The sequence below is a fragment of the Gambusia affinis genome, linkage group LG23 (assembly GCF_019740435.1).
Source record: "Gambusia affinis linkage group LG23, SWU_Gaff_1.0, whole genome shotgun sequence".
Classification (NCBI taxonomy): domain Eukaryota; kingdom Metazoa; phylum Chordata; class Actinopteri; order Cyprinodontiformes; family Poeciliidae; genus Gambusia; species Gambusia affinis.
In genome coordinates, this window is record NC_057890.1 from 15,303,270 (window position 1) to 15,326,002 (window position 22,733).

General features: G+C 38.4%; 2 protein-coding genes and 1 long non-coding RNA gene across 4 annotated transcripts in view; 2 read left to right on the top strand and 1 right to left on the bottom strand.

The window, feature by feature from the left end:
- LOC122826605 overlaps positions 1 to 2,923 on the bottom strand; it is a 35,947-nt gene extending 33,024 nt beyond the window's left edge. The window contains exon 1 of the long non-coding RNA XR_006369829.1: positions 2,679 to 2,923. This is a non-coding gene — a long non-coding RNA (uncharacterized LOC122826605). The remainder of the gene's footprint in view (positions 1 to 2,678) is intronic.
- A 9,328-nt stretch (positions 2,924 to 12,251) lies between these two features.
- Positions 12,252 to 15,091, top strand: myf6 (myogenic factor 6). Of its 2 annotated transcripts, none has more exons than XM_044108181.1 (3): positions 12,252 to 12,797; positions 13,054 to 13,147; positions 14,748 to 15,091. In XM_044108181.1, the coding sequence occupies exons 1-3, from the start codon at positions 12,279 to 12,281 to the stop codon at positions 14,855 to 14,857; spliced, it is 723 nt and encodes a 240-aa protein (XP_043964116.1). In that variant the 5' UTR covers positions 12,252 to 12,278; the 3' UTR covers positions 14,858 to 15,091. The 2 variants fall into 2 exon arrangements, with proteins under 2 accessions (XP_043964116.1, XP_043964117.1); XM_044108182.1 differs by having other exon boundaries at positions 13,057 to 13,147.
- Positions 15,092 to 19,318: 4,227 nt separating this feature from the next.
- On the top strand, positions 19,319 to 22,084 carry myf5 (myogenic factor 5). The gene is made up of 3 exons (XM_044108179.1): positions 19,319 to 19,829; positions 20,586 to 20,658; positions 20,870 to 22,084. The coding sequence occupies exons 1-3, from the start codon at positions 19,377 to 19,379 to the stop codon at positions 21,064 to 21,066; spliced, it is 723 nt and encodes a 240-aa protein (XP_043964114.1). The 5' UTR covers positions 19,319 to 19,376; the 3' UTR covers positions 21,067 to 22,084.
- Positions 22,085 to 22,733: the final 649 nt, after the last annotated feature.

Here is a 22,733-nt window from a genome sequence, read left to right on the forward strand (position 1 = left end):
AAAAAAATATATAATAATGACAGTACAGTAGTCAATATTTTATAGTTTTATACATTTTAATAGGTTTAGTAGTAATCTTGCTTCCAGAAAACTGTAATTCTTCCCTCACTGTGAAATTGTACTTATCAGAAATATCTGGTATATAGAAAATATGAAGATTCCAATTTTGTGAACAGTGTGAAGACAAGATTCCCACTAATTTTTTTTTTACCTTCCTAACCTTTTATGGAACTCTAGGTAAATATGTTTCTTATCAAATGGAGACAGTTTGAAGCAATGGGAAAAAAGTCAATTTAGGAACAGTGAATGTAATCAAACTCTACATTTTTTTGCATTAGTGATACAATCCTAGAGGAATTGTGGTGAAGAGCAGTAATGAATGAAGCAAATTAGTAAACTCAGTTCAAGTTGATATATTTTTTCTGAACTATTACACACATCTTTGGCATTGGAAGTTCAGTTCTGCCGAGGATTAACATCGCGACACTTTGGTGGTATTGTGCAACCCAAACCCTCACTACTGTTCCACACATAAATCTCACAGAGCGTGACTAACCCAGCGGTAACAAGATCTGGGGACTGGCGGTCCCCGTGGACCCTGGCCTGCATGTCAGTGTTTCAGACTGCTCTGCAGCAAAAAGCGGCCCCAGAACCTCCCCGGCCCCCCGGAGACCTTCTGAAACCAAACAGTGAGGTCAGCTCTGGGCTCCCATCTCACTGTGAGGATTACACAGTCTCATATGCACATACAAAGAGCTCAGACCATTGAGACTGAACTTGGATTAAGTCATTAAGAGCAACGATCCACTAAAACCTCAGCCAAGGGCTTTCTCTGAAAAAAATATTTTTCTCACAGCATCTGATGTTCTGTTTGCATGCAGAGCAGATGAGCTTCTTTTAGTAAAAGACACTTTCTGGAGTCATTATTTCATCTGTTGGGCTTCGTTTACTGTGAAACATCCCTTCTTGAATACTTCCTACAATAAAACCATGAAATGAATAAAGCTTACACCACCGCCGTTCTATCAATAATACTACATCCGTCTGACCATTTTCCTGTATGCACCTGCATCACTTTTAAACACACAATGAAATTCAATCTCCAATAACTTCCACAACAGTAATACAAGATGTTTTATAGTATAAAACAGGTGGTGATGATCTTCATGCCCAGTGAAATGCATGACATTGGGCACGCTCTTCAAATTCTGACCACTTGTGTGTGTGTGTGTGTGTGTGTGTGTGTGTGTGTATCTTTTGTTGCATTTTGTTCCAGACCTGCATGCAACCACAAAGATCCACCTCTTGAAATAAAATGTTCAATTCACTGCTGTGTTTCCATAACTAGGATGATGCACATGTGCTTCGACAAAACTCTGCATGTGTTTGAGTCGATCTCCTGCAGATGCAGAACTGTCAATAGTCAATGAATTTCTTCTTTGTTTTGATTGTAACGTTAGTCCAAAAAGTCAAAAAGGTTTTGGATGTGGAGACAAAACCTGTTGAGAATAATTCATGCGAGTGTCAAAAGTGAGAATCTCTGGATTTTCTTACGGGGCCACACACGTACAGATGGCCCACATTCTAAGGATCAATTTTAAATCCCATTTTATTTACTGCTTTCACACAACGTCAAAGGATCGTAAATAACCAGGTCAAAGATTTGTGTTTATTTGACATAGATATTCAGAACCCATATTTTTAAATATGTTAAAATTATGCTGGTAATGTTCATACATTTGCAAGAAGCATTTTATTCAAGTTAAATAATACAAAAGAAAAAGATCTTGCTAGAACAGACATACAAACAAAAACATAACTGGATGAAAATTGATTTTAATGATTTACTGTGTGGTCTGAATGTTAACAGACTTAAACCAGTAACTTCTGGTGCCCAATGTCATTACTTATTATCTATTGTGTTAGTAAATAAGTAGTTGCATTTTAATTTGTTAAATTTTCTAGTTTAACCTGAATTTGTTGTTTTCTTGAGTTTTTGCTCAGCTCCTGGAGTTAAATAATAAATAATCATATTTATGCTCCTGTATTTTTGTTGTTTATAACTGTTTCCTTGTGTTGCCCTGTCTGTTTGCTTCCTTGGTATAAATATTGAACTTTTAAGTTCAATATTTTAATAAATGTCTCCATCTTCACAGACGTGTTGCTCATATACTCATAATATTGACCCAATTTGCAACTAATTCGAAGCGCCTTGATGGAAGTTGGAAATGAGGGTCGGGAGTATTGAACAGAACTTTCCAAAGTTGTTTTTGCCAGTTTATTCATGGCTTTTTTATTGTTCAAGGGAAGCTAATTTGTCTTTGAGTGTAACACACCTGTTCGGGGCTCATAGACAGAAGCTTGAAACAGCTAGCTCACAAACCGACCCCTACGTCATCCCTCCTGACGTGTTGATAAAATTACCGACTTTGCCTGAATTCACACTACATGATTAATATCAGTCATAAACGATGTCTCCCATTAAACAGGACCAGCCTTCAAAGACTTACAAAAGACGAGAAGCTAACCAGTTTTTTCCGTATATGCTAGGCTACAAGATGGTGGGGCACTGTTTCCATGGTTACTGACAGTTAGACACGTACCTTCGCCTTAATGCAATATTTGATATTTTTATAATCTTGCTTACTTATAAATTAAATGAACATTAATTTTCTTACCATGTAAAAAGTGTTCGTTGAAAATCCGCGGTTACACGGAGGGCTGACAGTCTTTATCCATCGCCGCTGAATCTTTCCTCGTGTTATATAAAAAAAAGTTTGGTTTTCATCGTTGTTTGTTTGTGCGGTCGACCGCGCAGCACCCTTCGACCATTTTTTATGCAAATTAAACTAAGTAAAAGCAACCACATCTGCGGATTTTTTTACTGGTTTTGCATTAGCGTGTAGGCTGTTTTCACGTCTGCCATCGCGTAACAGGCGGGGTCTCGAAGAGAGTGACGTCACTTGCAAAGTGTCAATACTTGAGTAACAAGGCAAGTGTCCATTTCAAGGGTTTTCAGATCAAACCAATCTGGTAGTTAAAATTTTTTATTCGTTTTTGATTTATGATCCAGTCAAATGTAATGTGCTCCATCATTGCGCTAGATAATGCTTTCATTGTCTACTTCACCAATGCCTCAAGCCTTATGTGCCACCAAGTCCAAATAATACCGGAGTTTATAACATGTCCATAACAAACCCAGCCTTTAGCAATTCATTATATAGGGAATGATTCTGAATTTTCTAAACCTATCCCTACAAGGCTTCATGGCTATCATATTATCACCTCAGCACTTTCTGTGGCCTCATCTGTCGTTTTAATAATATACCCCCATAAAACCAATTCTACAGCGCAGCAGTCCCACTCTTCTCGCTCATCAACACTGACATTTATCAATATCCAGTTAGTTTCTCCTGGAGTTGGGTACTTTATCCCCCTTAAAACAAAGATCTCCACTTGTTTTTGCAGTCTTTTTTTCAATGTAACAAAACTCGCTTTGTTCTAGGCTCAGACGGTTCAGGAAAAAATAATATTGGTGGATCATTGTCATGGGGGTTGCCATGGCTGCAGTCACACTTGCTGATGACTGGATTCATTTTGTATTATCGTTGGCGACATCCTCGACTCCCAAAGGCAGCGTGATGCTCTTGATAATGACGCTTCATCATATCATTTACAGGCTGCAACATCAAAGGCATGCTTTTCTTTTGATTTTGATTCGGCTTCCAATTTTTTGTGCATGTATCTTATAGCAAATGCCTCTCATGATATTTACCTTTTGAAAAAGTGCATTAATAGAAGATGGATAGAGGGCCAGACGCACTAAGAGCACTGGGGTCAATACCTCACCTCACTGGGCTAGAGAAAAGATCAACTATCGTCTTTTGCTGGGTCAAGGCCAGTGCCCCCACTAAGTCCCCATCAGTGGCTTTGTCTGGTGGGCGCAGGAGTACAGCACCAAAATGACCGAGTGGCAAGAGGATAATCCATCACTCTTCCGAATGAGGACAGAATCAATCAGGAGTGGCCTTCAGATCACTCCAAACTAAATTACCATTGGATGTCAGGTGATAAGCTGCAAAGGGTCACTCTCGGTGTTTATTGCAACTGAAGCAACGGCGGGACTGAAATGCGAACAGCTGGAAAAATCTGCCAACTCCTTAAGAGTGGCTTCCAAAAACCAAATATGGTTATTATTATTCTTTCTGTCCATTTGCAGGAACAACCCTTTAAGCCACTCCATCACTAGTGGGCCATTTGCAAGAGGGCTATTGACATTGCCTGACCAGCGTGCAACACAATCATCATGTCTCATAATGTAATGCTTTGAGGTCACGCAGAGTTTGCCAGTGATTGGGGAAGTTAGCGAGCTCTTTCCCTCGCTAATTGATGCACTTGGGCCGCTGTGCCTTTGAACAGAATCCTTGCTCCATCCGACAGAGAGAAGGCAGATGCCATCAGTCCCCCACCTCCTCCTCTTTAGCCTTTGAAACCCAAGCCTTCGGTCTAAACCACACAGCTCAGGGCACGAGTGAGAGGAGCCGTCTGTTAGCTTAGCTCAAGAGACAGTTTCTCTCTGATTTGTTTGACCACCATAGAGTCTGGACTGTGAGTTCGAGTAAACCAAGCCAAAACAGATTAGAAGATGGTATCACGCAGGCAGTGAGATCTGTGATACTGTCTCCTAGATCCTGCTGCCCTAAAATGAGGAGTCATTGTTTGCTCAAGAGTTTAGCCTTGTCTGTCTCTCCTCTATGCAGAATGATTGTCACAATAAGCAGGTGTTGCACAGAAATAGGGTGGTTTCAGATAGTGTATGGGAAAAAAAAGTAAACTCTCTGTGCATTTCTAAGTCTCCTCCAAAGTGGTCTAAAGCTGATAACAAAATCCTCATTTTCAGGCAAAGCCCAAAAATGCACCAAGAGCCCAAAGGGTTTTAAAGCTTTTTTAAAAACATAACTGATAACCTTCTCTGATGAAGGAAATGGCATATCCAGTTCATGATATTATCAAATCTCCCATTTCCTGCCACATAACTTCAGGCTGCTGTCTGTAAAAGGAGGGTTATAGGTTAAGTAGTTGAGCTCTGTGGCAGAATGATTAATGAACAGAAACTGGGGATCATTTTTGTTGATACCCCACCGCTGAACTACACCGAGCAAGGTATTCAACATTTTTGAGAAAATCAAAGCATGTCAGGCATTTAGTTTATTAGTAAAAGGCTGGAGATTGTAAACATCTATTATACCTCAACATTACATGAGATCAAAAATAAGTACATTATGTTTTTATTTCCCATTGACCATTGTTGATTACATGAAATCCCAATAAAGTACATCAAGATTGTGGTGGTAATGTGAGAAAACCATAAATGGTGGTAATGTGAAAGAAAAGGCATTTTTCTTGAAGGCTTTTTCAAGAAAATCTAGCTTCCATTTAAAAACTTTCAGCTAACAAGAGACTGATTCTGTTAAAAACCCAGTTTTTTCAGCTAAAGTACATTGTGTTTTTGGATTTACTGTGCATGAAAGACACATTTCTTTTTGCACTCCACAACCACTCACAGTTTGTATGTAAAAGTAAAAGTCACAAAGTCAGAAAGTGAGCCTGAAAACAACACCTGCAACCCCACTTTAAATTTCAACACATGGTTTTTAGCCTTGTTGCGAGAAACAAAGAACCCATCGGAAGTGTCACAAACCAAAAGCTTCACACGCCCATAAAAAGGGAGCATCTGGTTAATATTATAAAATCAATTCCTACACAAGGAATGAAAGATTCTGAAATTGTAAAAATTGTACAGTTATTAAATAAATGTTCACAAAAGTCATAAACTGCTCTGTCTAGTTTAGAAGCTGTGCATTTTTACACATAAAAACAGCGGAAAGAAGAAAAATTACTGTTAAAAACTTCTATGGTTCACTTATTAATTTTGCATCCTAAACGCTAAGAAAAAAAGGAAAAGAAAAACTCATTTTCTTACATTTTGTTTTAAAACTGTTTTTTCTATGATTCACAACTGTATTGAGATATGATCCGCAATCTGCAGGCCTCTCCTCACAGCCTGAGTCCGAGGTCCGGTGACCCAGCAGGTCGTAAGGGTGTGATCTCAGGTGAAGTATTGTCATCAGGCCCATGACCAGAGTACTTAACCCCTGATTGGCTAATTCATATCCCAGGTGTGGAGCTGGATTATATGCTGTGTGTCCGTCACGGTGCTCAGCGTTTCCTCTCTAGCAGCCCAGTGAGCCTGTCTGAGACAGGACATGCTGTTAGGACATGGAGGGAGGGGGGTACGTTGGTGGGTGGAGGAGGCGTATGAAATGGTAGAAAGTGAGGTGGGCGAACAGGGCGAAGGTTGGGGTGAGAAGAAGAGTCTGCTTGAGGTGGTCCTACAGTTCATGTTAATTATCAGTTCTTTCTATGACCCCCATGTCAGCAGCAGCCCTAACTGGATCCTGCTTCTAACACCCCTCTGAGGGAGAAAAATCACATGGACGTGACATGTGCATGCAGAGCATAAGATACTGGAGAACATGATAGGCTTGGAGGTTTTGCATGAACCGTTGAGAAGTGCTAAAGAGAGTTGATTAAGGAAACCTGGCATCTAGCTGGCAAATACTAATATGATTTGCGCCATCTGGCAAAATTCAACAGTTTTCAACAGGCTCTTGCAAAATAGAATGTAACTTAAATATCTCACTTAATACGTTAGGTTAAGTGAGATATTTTACATTGTAGAGGTCAGGAATTCTGGTCAGTGTCATGAAAGTTGTGCATCCTGCTTCAGACTTTATTAAATGCTTGTTCAGTGTTTTTGTTCCATTTTAATTCAGTTTATTTATATACCAGCATTCACAACAGATGTAATCTGTAATGTAATCAAGATGAACAGATGCAATTCTGAAATGCATAATCAAATTAGTCAGATCAATCCTATTGATTCAGATACAGAGATTAAAATTGGATCCTGATGTCGAATTCAGCTTTTAATGCTAAGTGGTAAAAAAATGATCCATCTTAGGAACTCCATCTGTTTGCACTGAGCATAAAGTTGGCAACAGTAGAAAACACCAAGAAAATGTAATCTCAATACATCTTCATATCCTGGATGTGATTTGAATGCAGGATCTCCTTCAACAACAACAGTTTCAGGACAACAAACAAAGATGCAATCAAGTCCAATTTAAATCCACTTACATTTAATCCAGTCAAATTCTTTACAATTTAATACAACCAGAATTTAACAAATTTAAAAATACACAATTTAATTCAGTAAAGAATAAAATCCTAAGCCAATCTGAAGTAGCCAGCAGATGTTGGATTCAAAGCCATTTATATAATAGCGGTTGATTCACATTTTTTATGGAAGGAAATTGTTAACTTAAGTCTCTTTCAATCTTGAATTTCTCTGTCCGTGTCATATAAGCCCTGTGATGGACCTTCGACCTGTCCAACAGTCCGATGACAGCTGTAGCACCATGACAGCTGGGAAAGGCCTCAACAACCCCCTTTGACCCTGAACAAGGTAATTTTTGTGGAAAACAACTGTCATGTTGTCAGATTGCTTTAACCTGCCCAAATATTAGCAGACTAATGACCTTCTATGACCAAATTAAAACATTTATTTTTCAGATAACTGAATTATAAAAAGAAATCACCAACATGTATTTAATTTGTGTGGCTGCTTCTTAGGAAATCCAAGTTCACATGTAGATTTTTTCAATTCCTCTTTTCACCTTCCAGTCCAACAACCTCTAAACATACACCTACTGTTAGAATGGAATGATGTGATATTAAACTTAGTCACATACTCCAAAAGAGTTGTCACCATTGTTGCAAGAAAATTTTGTTTTTCTGCAGAGGCAGAAGGTTGGAGGATTTGAGGGTGCTGGATTCAAATATTCCTAAATTAAACTTTAAAACACATGAGAGGAAAAATTTTGTAGATTATAACTCGAGAGATTCTAAAATGTGCCGACGTCTGATTATTGGAAAAAATAACCACTTCATAGTTAAACCAAACAAGCCACACCAAAGATTTAAAATTTGTTATTTATAACTACCTTTAGATAATGATGCTAATTTATGCAGGATGCAACTGGGAATAGAGTTTCTGTAAAACTATTCAGCCAGACAATTACAAATTTGCTCTTGTTGTTGTTCAGTAGTTTTCATTTGTAAGTTGCTGCTGGTGCTGCGTTAATGCAGAAGATTAATAGCTGCCATGGCTAAAGTTCCTGCACTCGCTGGATCTGTAGGAATGGGAAGCTCCTGTTGCAACAATGGGTTTTGCAGATTGTTTAGGTAAAGCCCCCCATGAAAAGTGTCTTCCTGTGCACCTGTTAATTTGAGAAACAGAGATGTGGAAGTAAGCAAATGCCTTTATCCTTGGACAGAACCAGGATAGCTTTCTAAAACCATTTTTTATTTTTTCCAATAGCTTTAGAAACATTAATCTTTCTGTCCTGTGTTTTATGCTTTTTTAGAGAGACAATTTAATTTACTTTGGATACGCATAAACACCATGTTTCATGTAGACATTTTAGGTACAGATACTGACTCGACTCCACCGTATTAGACTTTGCCCGTTAGCTGTAATGCAGAGGTGCCAGCTTTGTGGCTCACTGAACTCCAGACTGATTTACACTTTCTGCACTCCTCTCTGACTTCTTTTTCCAAAAGAAGCCGGATCCTCCAGTTTGAGTTTCTTCCCCAGATAACGCCATGATTCTTCCTGACAGCTGAAGCGTCAACCCCTTGGCACTGACGGTAAATTTATGATCAGGCTCAGGATGCACAGGATAGCCCTGGGGAGAGAATACACAGTCGTTGCACAGCAGGGACGAGATTCTATTAATCTCAAAGATGTGTTAAGTTTGCCACAGGATGATAAAGGTTGATTTTGATCTCACATGAAACTCAATGTGAAACCTTTTTCTATTTTTAACTCATTTTATTAATCATCACTCCTTCTTCATTGTCATCTTAATCACATGCAAATGTATTTTTTAATAGTGAAATGAATGAGAAGCTGTGCTAGCAGTTGTTGTTTACAGTAACATAAAAGGTAATAGTTCATTTTGACAAGTCAGACTTAAAATGGTCTCTCAAGAGAACTCTCTTATGTCGCATGCCAAGCTCATAACATAAAATGCTTCATAAAAATGTATGCACTTCTGAATAATTCATGCCTAAAAATTATCCATTACATTTACCATTTATGATGTAGTGTAGATTCCAAAATGTTCAATACTTTTTGAGCAAGTGCAGAGATTTCAAATAATTATATTTGCATGTAAAATGTGTCCACTATCAGTAATTGTCTAAAAATAAGACAGTTTCAACTTTTTGTGTGTAGATATTTATTTATCCAGGTAAAATGTCTCAATGAACACAACAAAAACAAAAAAAACTAAGAACAAATAGAATATAATTAACTTACTTCTAATATGTTGTTGATTAATTGTATCATTTGCATTTAAATATGATCCAGTGTTGTGAGGTTTATTGGGGCGAACATAAACTGACATTAATTTCTCTACCAAGGTTGCATCAAAATGTCCTTGAAGAAATTTACATTTAGTCAAAACAACCAATTCCCACAACTGGCAGTGCAGGTTCCCCAAAATATGAGAATAATAAGATCTTGCTGGGTTGTTATTCTAACATTTGTCTCAAAATATGTCAAAAATCTTTCTTAGGTAAGTAGATTCAAAAGCACAAAAATATTTGCATAATTTATGATTGATAACTTTGAATAATGACTACTGGTTTTCTTTTATTCAGTGGAATGATATCTTTTAAAAGGTGAATGAGTAAGTTTGAAATTTACAGAGAACGACACAGAGAGTGAAGTCCACGGATCCTAATGATCCCTGTGGAACTCCTCTTCACAGTAGAAAAGAGGAGTTCTACCTATAAAGTTTTACCTATAAAGTAGACACGTTCTGTTCAAGTTGATGGGCAATTTGTCAACACTTGCTAACAAAACCACAAGTTACTACAACAACCAAAATTAGATGTGATTGGGACTGCTCAGAGTCTCTGACATTAAAGTACTGTTAACATTTGATTTATTCAGAAACTTCCTCCTGGAGAACTCATGTTTGAGGCTCTCAGTCCACTTAAATAGCCTCTTCTTTCAAAAGCTGTTGCCTGATCTTGTTTTATTTCAATGCACAAGGTCATGCAGCTGCACAGAAGCAGAAATCCCTCACATTCTTGCCTGTGAAGTTTCCAATTGTAGCCCTTTAAGGTTGCAACAAATATGCCACAGGCAATACATCACCTTCTCAGATGCTTTTATGTTTTTCTCTGATCTAAAATGAATGAGGCAAGTTTGTATTTATAATATCCTATGCACACATTTCACAAAGCTGTTTTGACATTGCACATTCCTGTCTATATTTACCAGGAAGTTGGTTGCAAATTCATTTCTTATTGGTTTAAAAGCACCAAAGGAGAAAGTGGGGTTGTCTTTTTTCCAAGGGAAAATATTTAGTAGCAGAAATTTAAATTTCTAAGTTTGCTAAAGATTTTTATACCATCCTGAAAGGTACTGGGTCTCAGACTTTGACAAAGTGCTTCCTAATAAGTGGTAAGAATGATGCCATGATTAAATGCTGTAATTCCAGGATGATCTGTTTGACTAATTTTTAATCATATAAAATAACAAATTTGTTTTAGGCTCAGCAATAAAATATCTTAACCGTGCTTTAATCACAGTTATCTACATTTAAATAAATAGGAAAAATATGTTTCACTGATTGAAAATTTATTTTTAGAGTTAAAGAACCATTGTGGAACTTTGGAAAACTACCAGGTGTTATACCAAAAATAAACAACTCAAAATAAAAAGCGTTAAAATCCTTGTGGGTCTTTTGGTTTTCATTTGTGTTTTGATAATTGCCTTGTTGTTCTTTTATATTCAATAAATCTTGCCGCTTTTGGCAAGAAGCCTTTATTGTTAGAAGGGTGATGGATGTCATATTAGTTTATTCCTTTGTGTTTAGTTTTTGGTTTGTTCTTGTGTTTTGTACTGTGTGTGTTTTTCTCTCTTGGATCTGTTCGTTTAAATTCAGCTCTCTTTGAAATAATTCTCTTTTCCTGCTTTCCTTCTGCTACAGCTTTTCCATATCTGCCCTGTAATTTCTCCATATTGTTCATTGTTAAAGAACTCTGTTTTTAGACACTATCAATGTTTGGATATTTGGGTCCTTCCCTTCCTACATCATGACAGAAGATGAAAACCAATGGAAATAGACTGTATCCATTTATATCTTTGTCTTTGACATCAGAGGCAATTCTTTAAATTTTCCCCTCCATGTCAGCCAGCCCTTTGGTGTCCAAATATAACCTTGACAAAGATGTTGAAAGTCAGGCATGTTTGGCCAGTATCCTATGAATGAATTAATCATTTCAGCACTTTTCAAAGACATAACATAACCATGAAAGTAAAAAAAAAAAAAAACTTATGGTCTGTGGCCCACAGTATAAAATGATACACTGAGGTTGAACAGAACAATTCAACCTGCATGGGCAGCCATAACAAGATATGTGTGCCTTTAATGGAATAGTCTCAGTACAATGCTGTGGCTGAAAATCAGTTTGAAAAGAATCAGAAATTGGTTCAAAAGCAAGTAAAAATTTGACTCAGCCTTCTGTTAGATTTTAATAGAATTTTACAAATGAACAGCTGCTTTACAAGTTTCTGAAAACTATGCTTTCTGTCCTTCTTATAAAGACACTTTAATTGATCATTCCTTCCTCTTGTTCCTTCCTTTATCCCTGATCTATATCACTTTGAAATGGTCCAGCTGGGTTTTAACATCCAGTTAATTGCATCATTGCAAAAAAGTGGACATATCATAAATTCATACAAAGAAAGATATGATTTGAGCTATTTTTTTTAAACATGGCAACCCCTTAGCTGCTCCTATAAAGTAAAATTGAAAAGTGAAACAGATTTTGTGTTTCCCTTTAAACATTAAAAATCACCATAATGCAGCCATTTTGTTCAGATGTATTTAGTTATAGCACCTGTCATGAAATTTGAGGTGACTCTTTAATAGCTTCTGAATGCCTCAATGTATTTATTCCCAACACAAAGTCAGTGTGCAGCAGAGACCCATTCAAAACTAATATGCTTGTTGCAGTGTGGCAGCCAGTGTTGGATAGAGTTTCACATTCTATATATAAGTCTGTTGACTGTGTCCCCACTGCTCTATTTAAATGCCAGAGTTCCACTGTCAAAAGGGAGAGCAGGACGCAACAATATGATGGACCTTTTTGAGACCAGCACTTATCTTTTCAGTGATTTGCGTTACTTGGAGGAAGCGGATCACGGATCATTACAACACATAGACATCACAGGGGTCTCTTCTCTGTACTCTAACAGCAATGACAGCCCGTTGTCCCCAGGCCAGGACAATGTCCCGTCGGAGACAGGGGGGGAAAGCAGTGGAGAGGAGCATGTGCTTGCCCCTCCAGGTCTCCAGTCACACTGCGAGGGCCAGTGCCTCATGTGGGCCTGCAAGATCTGCAAGAGAAAGTCAGCACCGACAGACAGACGCAAGGCCGCCACGCTCCGGGAGAGGAGAAGGCTGAAGAAGATCAACGAAGCTTTCGATGCACTAAAAAAGAAGACCGTGGCCAATCCCAACCAGAGACTACCCAAGGTGGAGATTTTACGCAGCGCCATAAGTTACATTGAAAGGCTACAGGACCTGTTGCAGACTCTGGATGAGCAAGAGAAAATTCAAAACGGAACTTCCTTGAACACCAAAGAGCCTAATGTAAGCGTTTGCTGATTCACTTTCCTCAGAGGAAATTCCTCCTAGCGTCCAGTTGATATTCTAAATCTGTTCCAAAGTGTGCATGGGGGAATGAAATGACTTTCAAATGACATCAAAGTCCATACTTGAACTTTAAATGGATTTTTGCCTATTTTGTTACTGTGTATTGTTTATTTATTTGAGCTTGTCATCAACATTTAGGAATTCTAGATTTATTCACGGGTAGGATGAGTAAAATCTTTCTGTCTTGCTTCAGCAGCTTGCCAGCGATGAGTATCAATGGAAGAAGTCCTCTGAGAATTGGCGGACCTCTGCTGATCATTCCAATGCAGCAATCAACCAGAGAGAAGGTACATCTGTCAGCAATTTCTTGCAATTAGCAGTTAATGAACTAAGTATTGCCACAACTGGCAATGTGCAGGTTCTTATTTCTTTCAGACTTGGCAAAGCTAACCGCTGTGACCATCTGCAGGCTAACAGAAATAAGCGATCTTATTCAGAAATGTCGTGAGGCAGTTTGAGCTGATGCAAACCCAATAATCAATAGTTTTTCTAGTTTCATTATTGAACAGATGGTGTGTCTTCACTTTTTGCAAGTGACACAAATTGTTTAGCAAAGTTGCATCATTGTTGCCTTTTCCATGAATTGAATTTTTCTAGTTGAAAATACTGACTGTCAGTGGGATTTGCAGGAGGTATCGATCTGGACATTTAGATGTTTTCTTTACATCATTTTATATTCTTTCATTAGCCACGTAAAAAAAAAACACTTAAATTTGACATTCCTCTTGAAAGTTAGTTCTCCTCCTTCTTGCTTCACACTTTTTATCGATGCACAAATCAGATTTCTGATATTAAAGTCAGAATTGTCTTTGTTTTCAAGTTGTTAGTGGTCCTAATCCTCCGTAGATTTTTTGTCTCTAAGTTACATCTGACAGGAGCAGATGAGGGTACAAGTGACACATTTTAAACTTTGCCATACCTAACTTCCTATATTTTTAAGGTTTGAGGACAATGAGAAATGTTCCACTGTTATAGAATGGATGTTTATGACTTTAAGATGCTCAACATCTCAGATATTTAGTAAACCAATCTAGCTCTCATTAATCCTCTGATATGTTAATTTCTCTTTTTCTTCTAACATACTTGTGATTTTTCAGTTTGCTGTAGATGAATACAGATTTGTGATAACGTATTCATAGAAATCCCAATGCTTACAAAAGATCAATGTCAACATGAAATTGTCTGCACCAAAACATGTATAATGGGGCTCATTTTCAATGTCTTTGGTCTATATTTAGACAGCTAAAAGCCCACTTTTACTGTAGTTTTTCTTGTCTAAATAATCAGTAGAGGTTATGTATACAGGACAATTACACAAATAAACCCAAAATGTGCAGTACTTCCAGTGTTGATCATGATAAAGGCAGAAGCTAAGAGTACATATAAATCAATTATTCAACCAGTGTGCAAATTAATTAGAAGTTAATGGTCCATGTTAAAGTGGAATTTGCGTACACTGATTGATTGACTTCACTGTCAAACAAGCTTTGGTTGACATTTTGCCTTTTGAAAGCAATTGCATTTTGGTGCACCATGCATTGTTGCATTTATTTACAGTTATTGAGCAGGTTTTACTACATTTACTCTGCCCTCCACAAAGATTAGAAATGTTTGCAAAAGCCGAACAATCAGTCATTGTTGTGGACATTATGTAACCCCAAGAAGCGAGTCTTTGCAGTTACGTTTATTAATTGTAATGCCAACTTGAAATAACAAAGTTATATTCAAATCAAATTTTGGATTTTTGTAATTTTTTTCCTGACATAGTGCTTTGGCAGTTAAAGAATACTTAATGTTATGAATTTTTGGACACCATACAAGCATCTTACCCTGGCTTCATATCTCTTTTGAATAAAACACAAGTAACACAATTTTCTTTGCTTTCAGTGACCAGTGAGTCGTCTGCGTCCTCCAGCCTCCTGCGTCTGTCCTCAATTGTGGACAGCATCACAAATGATGAGAAACTCAACTTTTCCGCTGAACCCTCAGAAAACTGAAACAGTCTGAAGAGTTTTTTGTTTTATTTAAAATTTCCAATGTTTTGCTCTAATGTGTCTGGTTGTGATGCATAATTTTGGCTTTTTCTCATTTGAACCAGGAGGACAAAAATTTGTACATATTTTATATTGACGTGAATTATGAATGTATTTATTTTGCTTTCAAAGCTTAAGAGATTATTGAAACTTCGCATTTTATTTGAAAATTTGTACACATTGCTGACCAACAATAAATCACTTACTCTGTTGTAAGTTGTTTGCACAGTTTTTTTGTTTGTTTTTTCAGATTTCAACTGCATGCTGACAGCTGCCCCATAGATGTTTTGTCTTACAAAAATTGATAAAATCTTTGAAAGACAAATACATTTTTTGTTCATTTTACAATTTGCACCATGCCAGTATTTATCATTTAATTGCTTATAAGGATAAGCAAACACAAGTAGTAAAAAACTTAGCACTCACACCAGCATTCATGGCTATTAGAAGTCCATAAAAACTGTCGAAACTGCTGTGGAACGGTTCGCTGCCAGAGTGCTTGTCTTTGTTCACCACTGCAGTAATCCGAGTCTCCTCCAAACACTGCGTGCCTCCACACTCCTCCCCTATCACATGTTGGGAACACAGAAACTTGGGCTACAAGCACGAGTGCTAACCCCAGTGGGTTAATACAGTTATTTTAGCCCTTAGGTCTTAATGCATCATCACTCGAGTCTTCATCACATGATAAAGCGCTTACATGAAATGTATGGCTCAACGCCAGTGGCTTGGGAATCCAATCAGTTCTGTTTGTCATGTATTGACGTGACAAAGAAGGGGACGGGGTTTGATGCCTAATGTTGTGCTGCACGATGGCTTTCTCTGATCTCTGCAGAAGACTCACAGTGCTCGTCAACCTTTGGGACTCAGACAGATAAAGCCTCATGCAAAATGTCACAGCTGCTCACCAGCAAAAGACCAAGCAATAACATCAACCCAGTAAAGAAAATAGCTAGGTAAAACATGACAAAATGTTACTCCAGGTTTCAGCTTACAGGAAGTTTCTTCAAACAGTGCTTACATTTGAAGGTCATTTCCTCTGTAGAGATCTGTATGTGCTTTGTAACTGCTTGAGGATGTTACAGACTTTTTAGAGGGACATTTGGAACTGTTGATGTGAAATTTTAATTATAATTTTTTTCCACTTGTAAAAAGTGACTTTAACTCAACGAATTACACCCCTATTAATATGTTTAGCTCAGTTTTTTTAAAGTTTTATAGTTCTCCGGCCTTAATACTGACTTGAATTTGATAGAGAATCTGCGGAAGAAGCTGCAGATTAGGGTAATAGCAGGGATGCAATCCAGTCCTAAATACTGGAGCTCAATAACCAAATATTATTCATAAAAATACCATCAAAAAGATGTAAAAAGCTGCACGTACCCACTTTACTAATGCTTATAACATTTTCTTATAGAATTTTAAAAAGGTGTAAATAGATTTTTTTTTTTAAATAAAATGCATATAAAAATATTTTTGGTATTTTCCATCAGAAACAAAGTGTTTGGTTGAATATCTGAACGACCCAATATTTATTTAGCATATTTATACCTAAATCGGACAGTGATATGAATAAATTCAGGCTTAAATTTCTCTTTCGTTTAATTTTCACCTAAAATGAACAGATTGTCAGCCTGAACCGCGCCGCTTCGGGTAATTGTACCGCTGACAGCTCGTAAGGATACAATGCGGATATTTCTCACAATGTGCCAAAACGTTTGGCGATCCCTGTTCTCTGGGAACCTCTCACACCTAAGAAAACACGCAGGACTCTCAGGCCCTGAACTGCAGTCAGAGTTTGTCCGAGGGGCCACAGCTGAAGAAGACATCGGCCCTGCTGCAGCTTGTTTGGCCGCTCAGAGGATCAAAGGCAGCTTTAGAGGCTGAGAACGACGTCGTCAATGAGAAAACCTGCCTAATTGAGCCCCGGAGGTTGATTGGCGCAGCACATGGCGCAGTTTTTGGATGCAGAGAGGGAGATTCTACTGGCGCACTGGCCAGTGATGTGATCTCTGTCCCAGACTGGTCTCTTGGGAACTCTCTGAGGTTGCTTTTCTGTTGTTCTCAAGGGTCAAAGGCAGAGTTAAGTGAGGGGCAGGAGGTGGTCTTTTATGTTCCACCTCCCCCACGTCTGATAACCCTATTTCCTCCAAACGGCCCCGTGATCTAAATGAAAATATGGCTGGGCGTTATCACAGCATATTTTGTTCAGAATGAGTACAAAAAACATAAACAATTTTTTATTAAAATTTGTATTAATCTGCAGTTACATTTAAATATTATTTTTCTGCATATTTATGAAGTTAGGAGCTTAGTGCATGTTGAAAAGTGGAGTAAAATATCAAAGAAAGGCACAATAAAATCTCTCAGGATTATTTTCCACTCAGCATGAAGCAAAAGAAATGAAAAAAACGACAAAATAACATTTTGAGTGGCAACACCATTTGTTTGGCAATGAGCAGAGAGAAGTGTGCTGCCAAACCCTACAAATCTGAGCGCTTCTCATGGCAAGATGTTGAAGGAAAGTTCGGGCAACTCAGAGCGCTCAGCTTCCAGGTTTGATCCCCCCTTCATCCCCCCTGTCATAGCATTCCACCTTTCATCAGCTCTGACTTTTAAAACACTGCCTTCACAGACTAATGACAATTATATGGTGTCATCAGCAACACACAAATCCCAGCAAGGTCAGGCAGGAGAAAGGCCAGTCATAGTTTCCTTTGCTTTGTCTAAGTGAAGATATGATAAAGAATTACACAGTAAGGCTCACAACACAACTCACACAGATATTCACAGCCAAAGGATGTCATAAGGAAGCAAAAGTTAGAAATTCTACTAAGCAGAGAATTTATTTGATTTTGGAGAACATTATAACATCTGTTGTAGAATAAAATGTTTATTTTCTGCAAAAAAACCCAACAACTAGAAACCTGATAATTGCCAACGTTAATAGAGTTATTGAGCCCCTGCTCACTCAGTAATCTAAGGGTTCTTTCCTCTGCTGTTTTAATTTTTAATCTCTTCATGCACCTTCGATATAAGATCAGACTAATGATAATTATTTAAGCTTTTTTTTAACTGAAAACTAGAGTGGAGAAGCAAAGGAGCTCAGAAGCGTTCACACCTTTTTATTTATTCTACTATGTAAATTGCAGTATATTTGACAATGACCATATTTAGTTAAGCAGAATCTTTCAACAAATGAAAGAAAAGGTGTTTGACGTTAAAGAGAAATCTTCTTCTTGTCATTACTTTTATGAATTTCCGATAAATTTTAAAACTGAGAAGATTCGATTTTATGTATTTCACAATATAAAATAATGTTAAGTTAAATCACAGAACAGCTTTATTTTATATTTTCTTCTATTAAAGATAACATAGGAAGCACATTATTATTGTGCTAAGTGGGCAGATGTTGTATTGTGACTAGGTAAGTCACAAACAGGTCTTACAATTAATGAGACAAAATGAATCTACTACTTAATGTGAAAATGTGGACGTATTTACAGCTATATTTTATAATAATTACACCAGAATGATCAAGTTTGAATTAAAAAGCAGAATCTTAGTGCAAACATTGAAATGAGATGCTAAGATTTCCAACCAATAACAACTCTGTGTTTAAAGCCTGTTAAGCTGTTGGTCGTCCACTTGAATAAAAACGATTGCACCATCATGGCCATCTGTTGGGTGCTGTAACATTGGTGCTTAACCTGCGTCATTACCTTTTAATGGTTAAAATTTGGTCCACGAAGCTGAGATACACAGCAGTGTCATTAGTCTTAATGAGCTTTGGCAAACAGGGGTCAGCTCTTTCTTGCAGCACCTTAAATGATGACATTGGGCATTTAGACGATTTGACACTGTTTTGTGAATTAGCTGGGGCTTTAAATGTTACACCTTTCTTTGCAGCTGGGCTGCATCTGCAACGCTGTGGTCTCCACGGTAACAACTGGCCAGCATACTGCTGGAAGTGGTCGTCCTGCTTTGCTGCACACTTTGGCCGAACAGATCGAGCCCTCGGTTGTTTTGTTAGCAAAGTGTAGCTGTAAGGTACAACATGGGGCTATTTACAGATTAGCTAAGTCAAATAAAGCCTAAAGACTCTTTGGAAAAAACAGACCAAGCGGCAGATGGAGTTTGAAACACCTTGGAAAGCTGCATGCCCAGCGTTCATCGTGAAAATGGGGATGAGTGGGAAAACACCAGTAGGTGCAGATGTGGGAAACTCTGCAGGGTACTGGGGGGTGAGGTGGTGGTAGGGATGAGGCAGGGAGGGAACTGAACAAACTCCAGCCTGCCTTCTGGCTGGGCCAATGGGCCATGGTAATTAGATCTGACCAATGTAGGCCCTGGGCTTTAGCCTAGGGGCATATAAGGGGGGTCTGGGGCAACAGACCCCTCATATCACTCAGAGGTCTCCTCTCTTTCACCCAGCAACTTTATCCCCCTTCTTTCTATCCTGACGCCTTTTCACAACCAAGCCATGGATGTCTTCTCCCCATCCCAGCTCTACTACGACAGAGCTTGTGCTTCCTCTCCAGACAGCCTGGAGTTTGGCACCAGCATGGAGCTCGCAGGCTCCGAGGAGGATGAGCATGTCCGAGTGCCCGGTGCCCCTCACCAGCCTGGACACTGCCTCCAGTGGGCCTGCAAGGCCTGCAAACGCAAATCCAGCTTTGTGGACCGCCGGCGGGCCGCCACCATGCGGGAGCGCCGACGGCTGAAGAAAGTGAACCATGCTTTTGAGGCTTTGAGGCGCTGCACCTCGGCCAACCCCAGCCAGCGCCTGCCCAAGGTGGAGATCCTGCGCAACGCCATCCAGTACATTGAGAGCCTGCAGGAACTGCTGCGGGAGCAAGTGGAGAGCTTTTACGGCCTACCTGGAGAGAGCAGCTCCGAGCCAGGTAGCCCACTGTCCAGCTGCTCTGACAGCATGGTAAGACCACTTGCCAATATGTTTATTGGGGTTACTTGTGGCTATAAAACTAACTCATTTGAGAACAAGTACTGCATGATTATTATGGAGCTGCAGCAGATTTGCTAGATCTCATTATCCAGATTGTTTAGAAACCTACTACCTTAATTTCTAGAAGTTTCTTTGCAGGTTGTAGTGTTATAATGCAACATCTATTCTACAGTCTTTGCTCTGTCTTTATTGAGTTTTGATTATCCTTTCTTTTCAATACTTTTAACACTAAGTCTGACCATGTATCAGATTATTAAAAATAACCAAATGGACTAATGGCTTTCCCACCACCAAACACTTTATGGCCCCAATAAACCCAACTAAATCCACCTTACTTTAGTCTGGCAGCAGAACCCGGGCGCTTTCCCTCGCATTCCATCCTGACTGCATGTATCTGCACCACTGCCAGGATTTTCTGCAGATTTACTTGGAGAAAGTGTCATCTTGCACAAACCGGTGTTGCTTCCACTGATACAATCGATTCGCCACACTCCAGGCTGGGCAGGGGAGGGGGAGTGCGCCCGGGCCATTTTGACTTCAAGGTGGACATGAAATAAAGAAGCCCCAATAATGCTGGAATTTAGGATTTATTAGCCCGTCCAGAATTTGATAAAGGGTTTATAAAAACAGTCCTACTCAGGATTCCTGTATGCAACCATAACACTTGAAATCAATCTGTTTTGAGAGATATTTGTTGGGTCAATTTGATTTCTTGTATTCTCACAGGCTGGAAGCAACAGTCCAGTGTGGCAACACCTGAATGCAAACTACCGTAATGGCTTTTCATTTGCAAAGAATGGTAAGACCATATTGCTTTAAAAGACTATTAATTGTTCGACTGATTAAAATAGAGGGAAATTGCATGAACATTGTTTATTTAAACGCAGCAGCAAAGGTATGACTTTTACTTTATTATAAACGGTAGATGTTTCTTTGGCAACCTTCTAAAATGACCTCTTAGTTAAGATATGAGTGAGTAATGTTTGTGTCTTTTTTTTTGTCTTTTTCAGACGGTTTGGATGACAAAGCCCTCGGCGCCTCCAGTTTGGAGTGTCTGTCTAGCATCGTGGACCGCCTGTCTTCGGCAGAGACTGGCTGTGGACCGGCCTCTCTGAGGGAGCTGCCCACCTTCTCCCCCGGCAGCTCCGAGTCCCAGCCCTGTACGCCAGAGAGCCCGGGCTCCAGGCCCGTCTACCATGTCCTGTGAGGGGAAACCCATGCTTTGATGTGGATAGATTGCTGCGGGGGCACAACAGTTTCGTCAGACACCAGCAGCTCTGACAACAAAATGATAGTAAGAAGAAGTTTTTGTGCAAAATGAATAAGGACAGCAAAGTCTGAGGAGCCTTGGCAAATATCTTTCATTCTTTACATGATATTTTGTAAATATGTAATATAACGCCAATTTATTCTACATGAACTACAATACCCAATGTGACATATTTAATGTAATAATGCATTATTCAGTTTTAAAATATTTAAAATGTTATGTTTTTTCAGTCCATGTTGTTGTGTTTATTAAACTTTATGTTTAAATGTTCTGAGGGCTTGAAGTTTTCTATGACTTATGTATTCATGTTCAGCAATATTTCCAGAAAGGCAGAATCACATTCATAGTTTTCATCTTTATATTTGTGTGATTATCACTCCATATTTAGCCTGTTTGCAAATTTATTTTCCAGTTCTCATTAAAGAAAATCTAAAATGCTCAATTAGAATAACAGATTCTTTTGAATTCCAATGAATTTTGATGCGGTGGCAAAATTGACAGAGCTGGTTATTTATGATGTATTAAACACAGAGTTTGTCCGTGATAGTCTCGCCTCTCTACAGCTAACAAGGCTTCAGGATCACATTTGAGGTCAGCTGACATCATTTGTTATTTTGTGCTGCTGTAATCACTCATGTGGCCTTTTGTTTGTGAATGATCTTAAAATCTATGTTTTCATTCCAGAAAAACAAGAAAAATGCCCCTTGCAATGTAATCAAGGAAACAAATGGAAATATCCCACTACTTTTAAGGCGCTGGTGTGGTTTTCTACACTCTGTGTACCTGTTTGCTCTCTTTAACCAAATGTGAGCCATCATTAGCACCCCTCATTATACCACCAGCACTAGTGTGGAGAACAGATGGTCTCTGATGGTACTTATCGGGTGACTTAAGAAGGGGGTGGTCAAGTCTTATTGGGCTGCACGTAAGCTGTGTTTTTTTTTTTTTATCTTAATGCACCACTGACAAATTTAAAAATAAAACTTTTGGTTCCCTGAATGTGCTTTTTGCTACTTTTCATTTTCTGGTTTGATATTAAAAAACAAGTAGACTAGATAAATCACCTCTTTATAATTACAAAAGAATTCAAAAATAATCTGACATATAAAAGGAAGTCTAACTTGATTACATTGATCATAATACTAACAATAATAATGAACAAATGATGAATTTACAACTTTCTTAATGCTTATTTTCATCACTTGTAAAAACGAATAAAATATTAGTAAAGTAAAACCTACATTTAATGGCAGAAATATAATCTCAAAAGGAATTATAACTTTCATTTAACATTCTTTTGAAGTCATGGGTTATGAATCAAAACCTCCTTTATACACAAATCAATTCAAAGTTAAAAGTTCTTTCGTAAGGAATTGTTGTGCCTTAAAATAATAGTCAAAAAAATTAAATAGTGGATTTTTCTTCCATTGAATAAATGTACTTATACTTAAGAGTGATTTTTTTTCTCTAAAGGTTTTAAACTGCAGATTTTAATTTTGAATTTTACACGTGTTTACCAGAGTGCCAATGTAAAACTGTAGACCACAGGTATTAAACTCCAGTCCTACAGAGCCGGTGTCATGCAACCTTTAGATGGCTCTCTG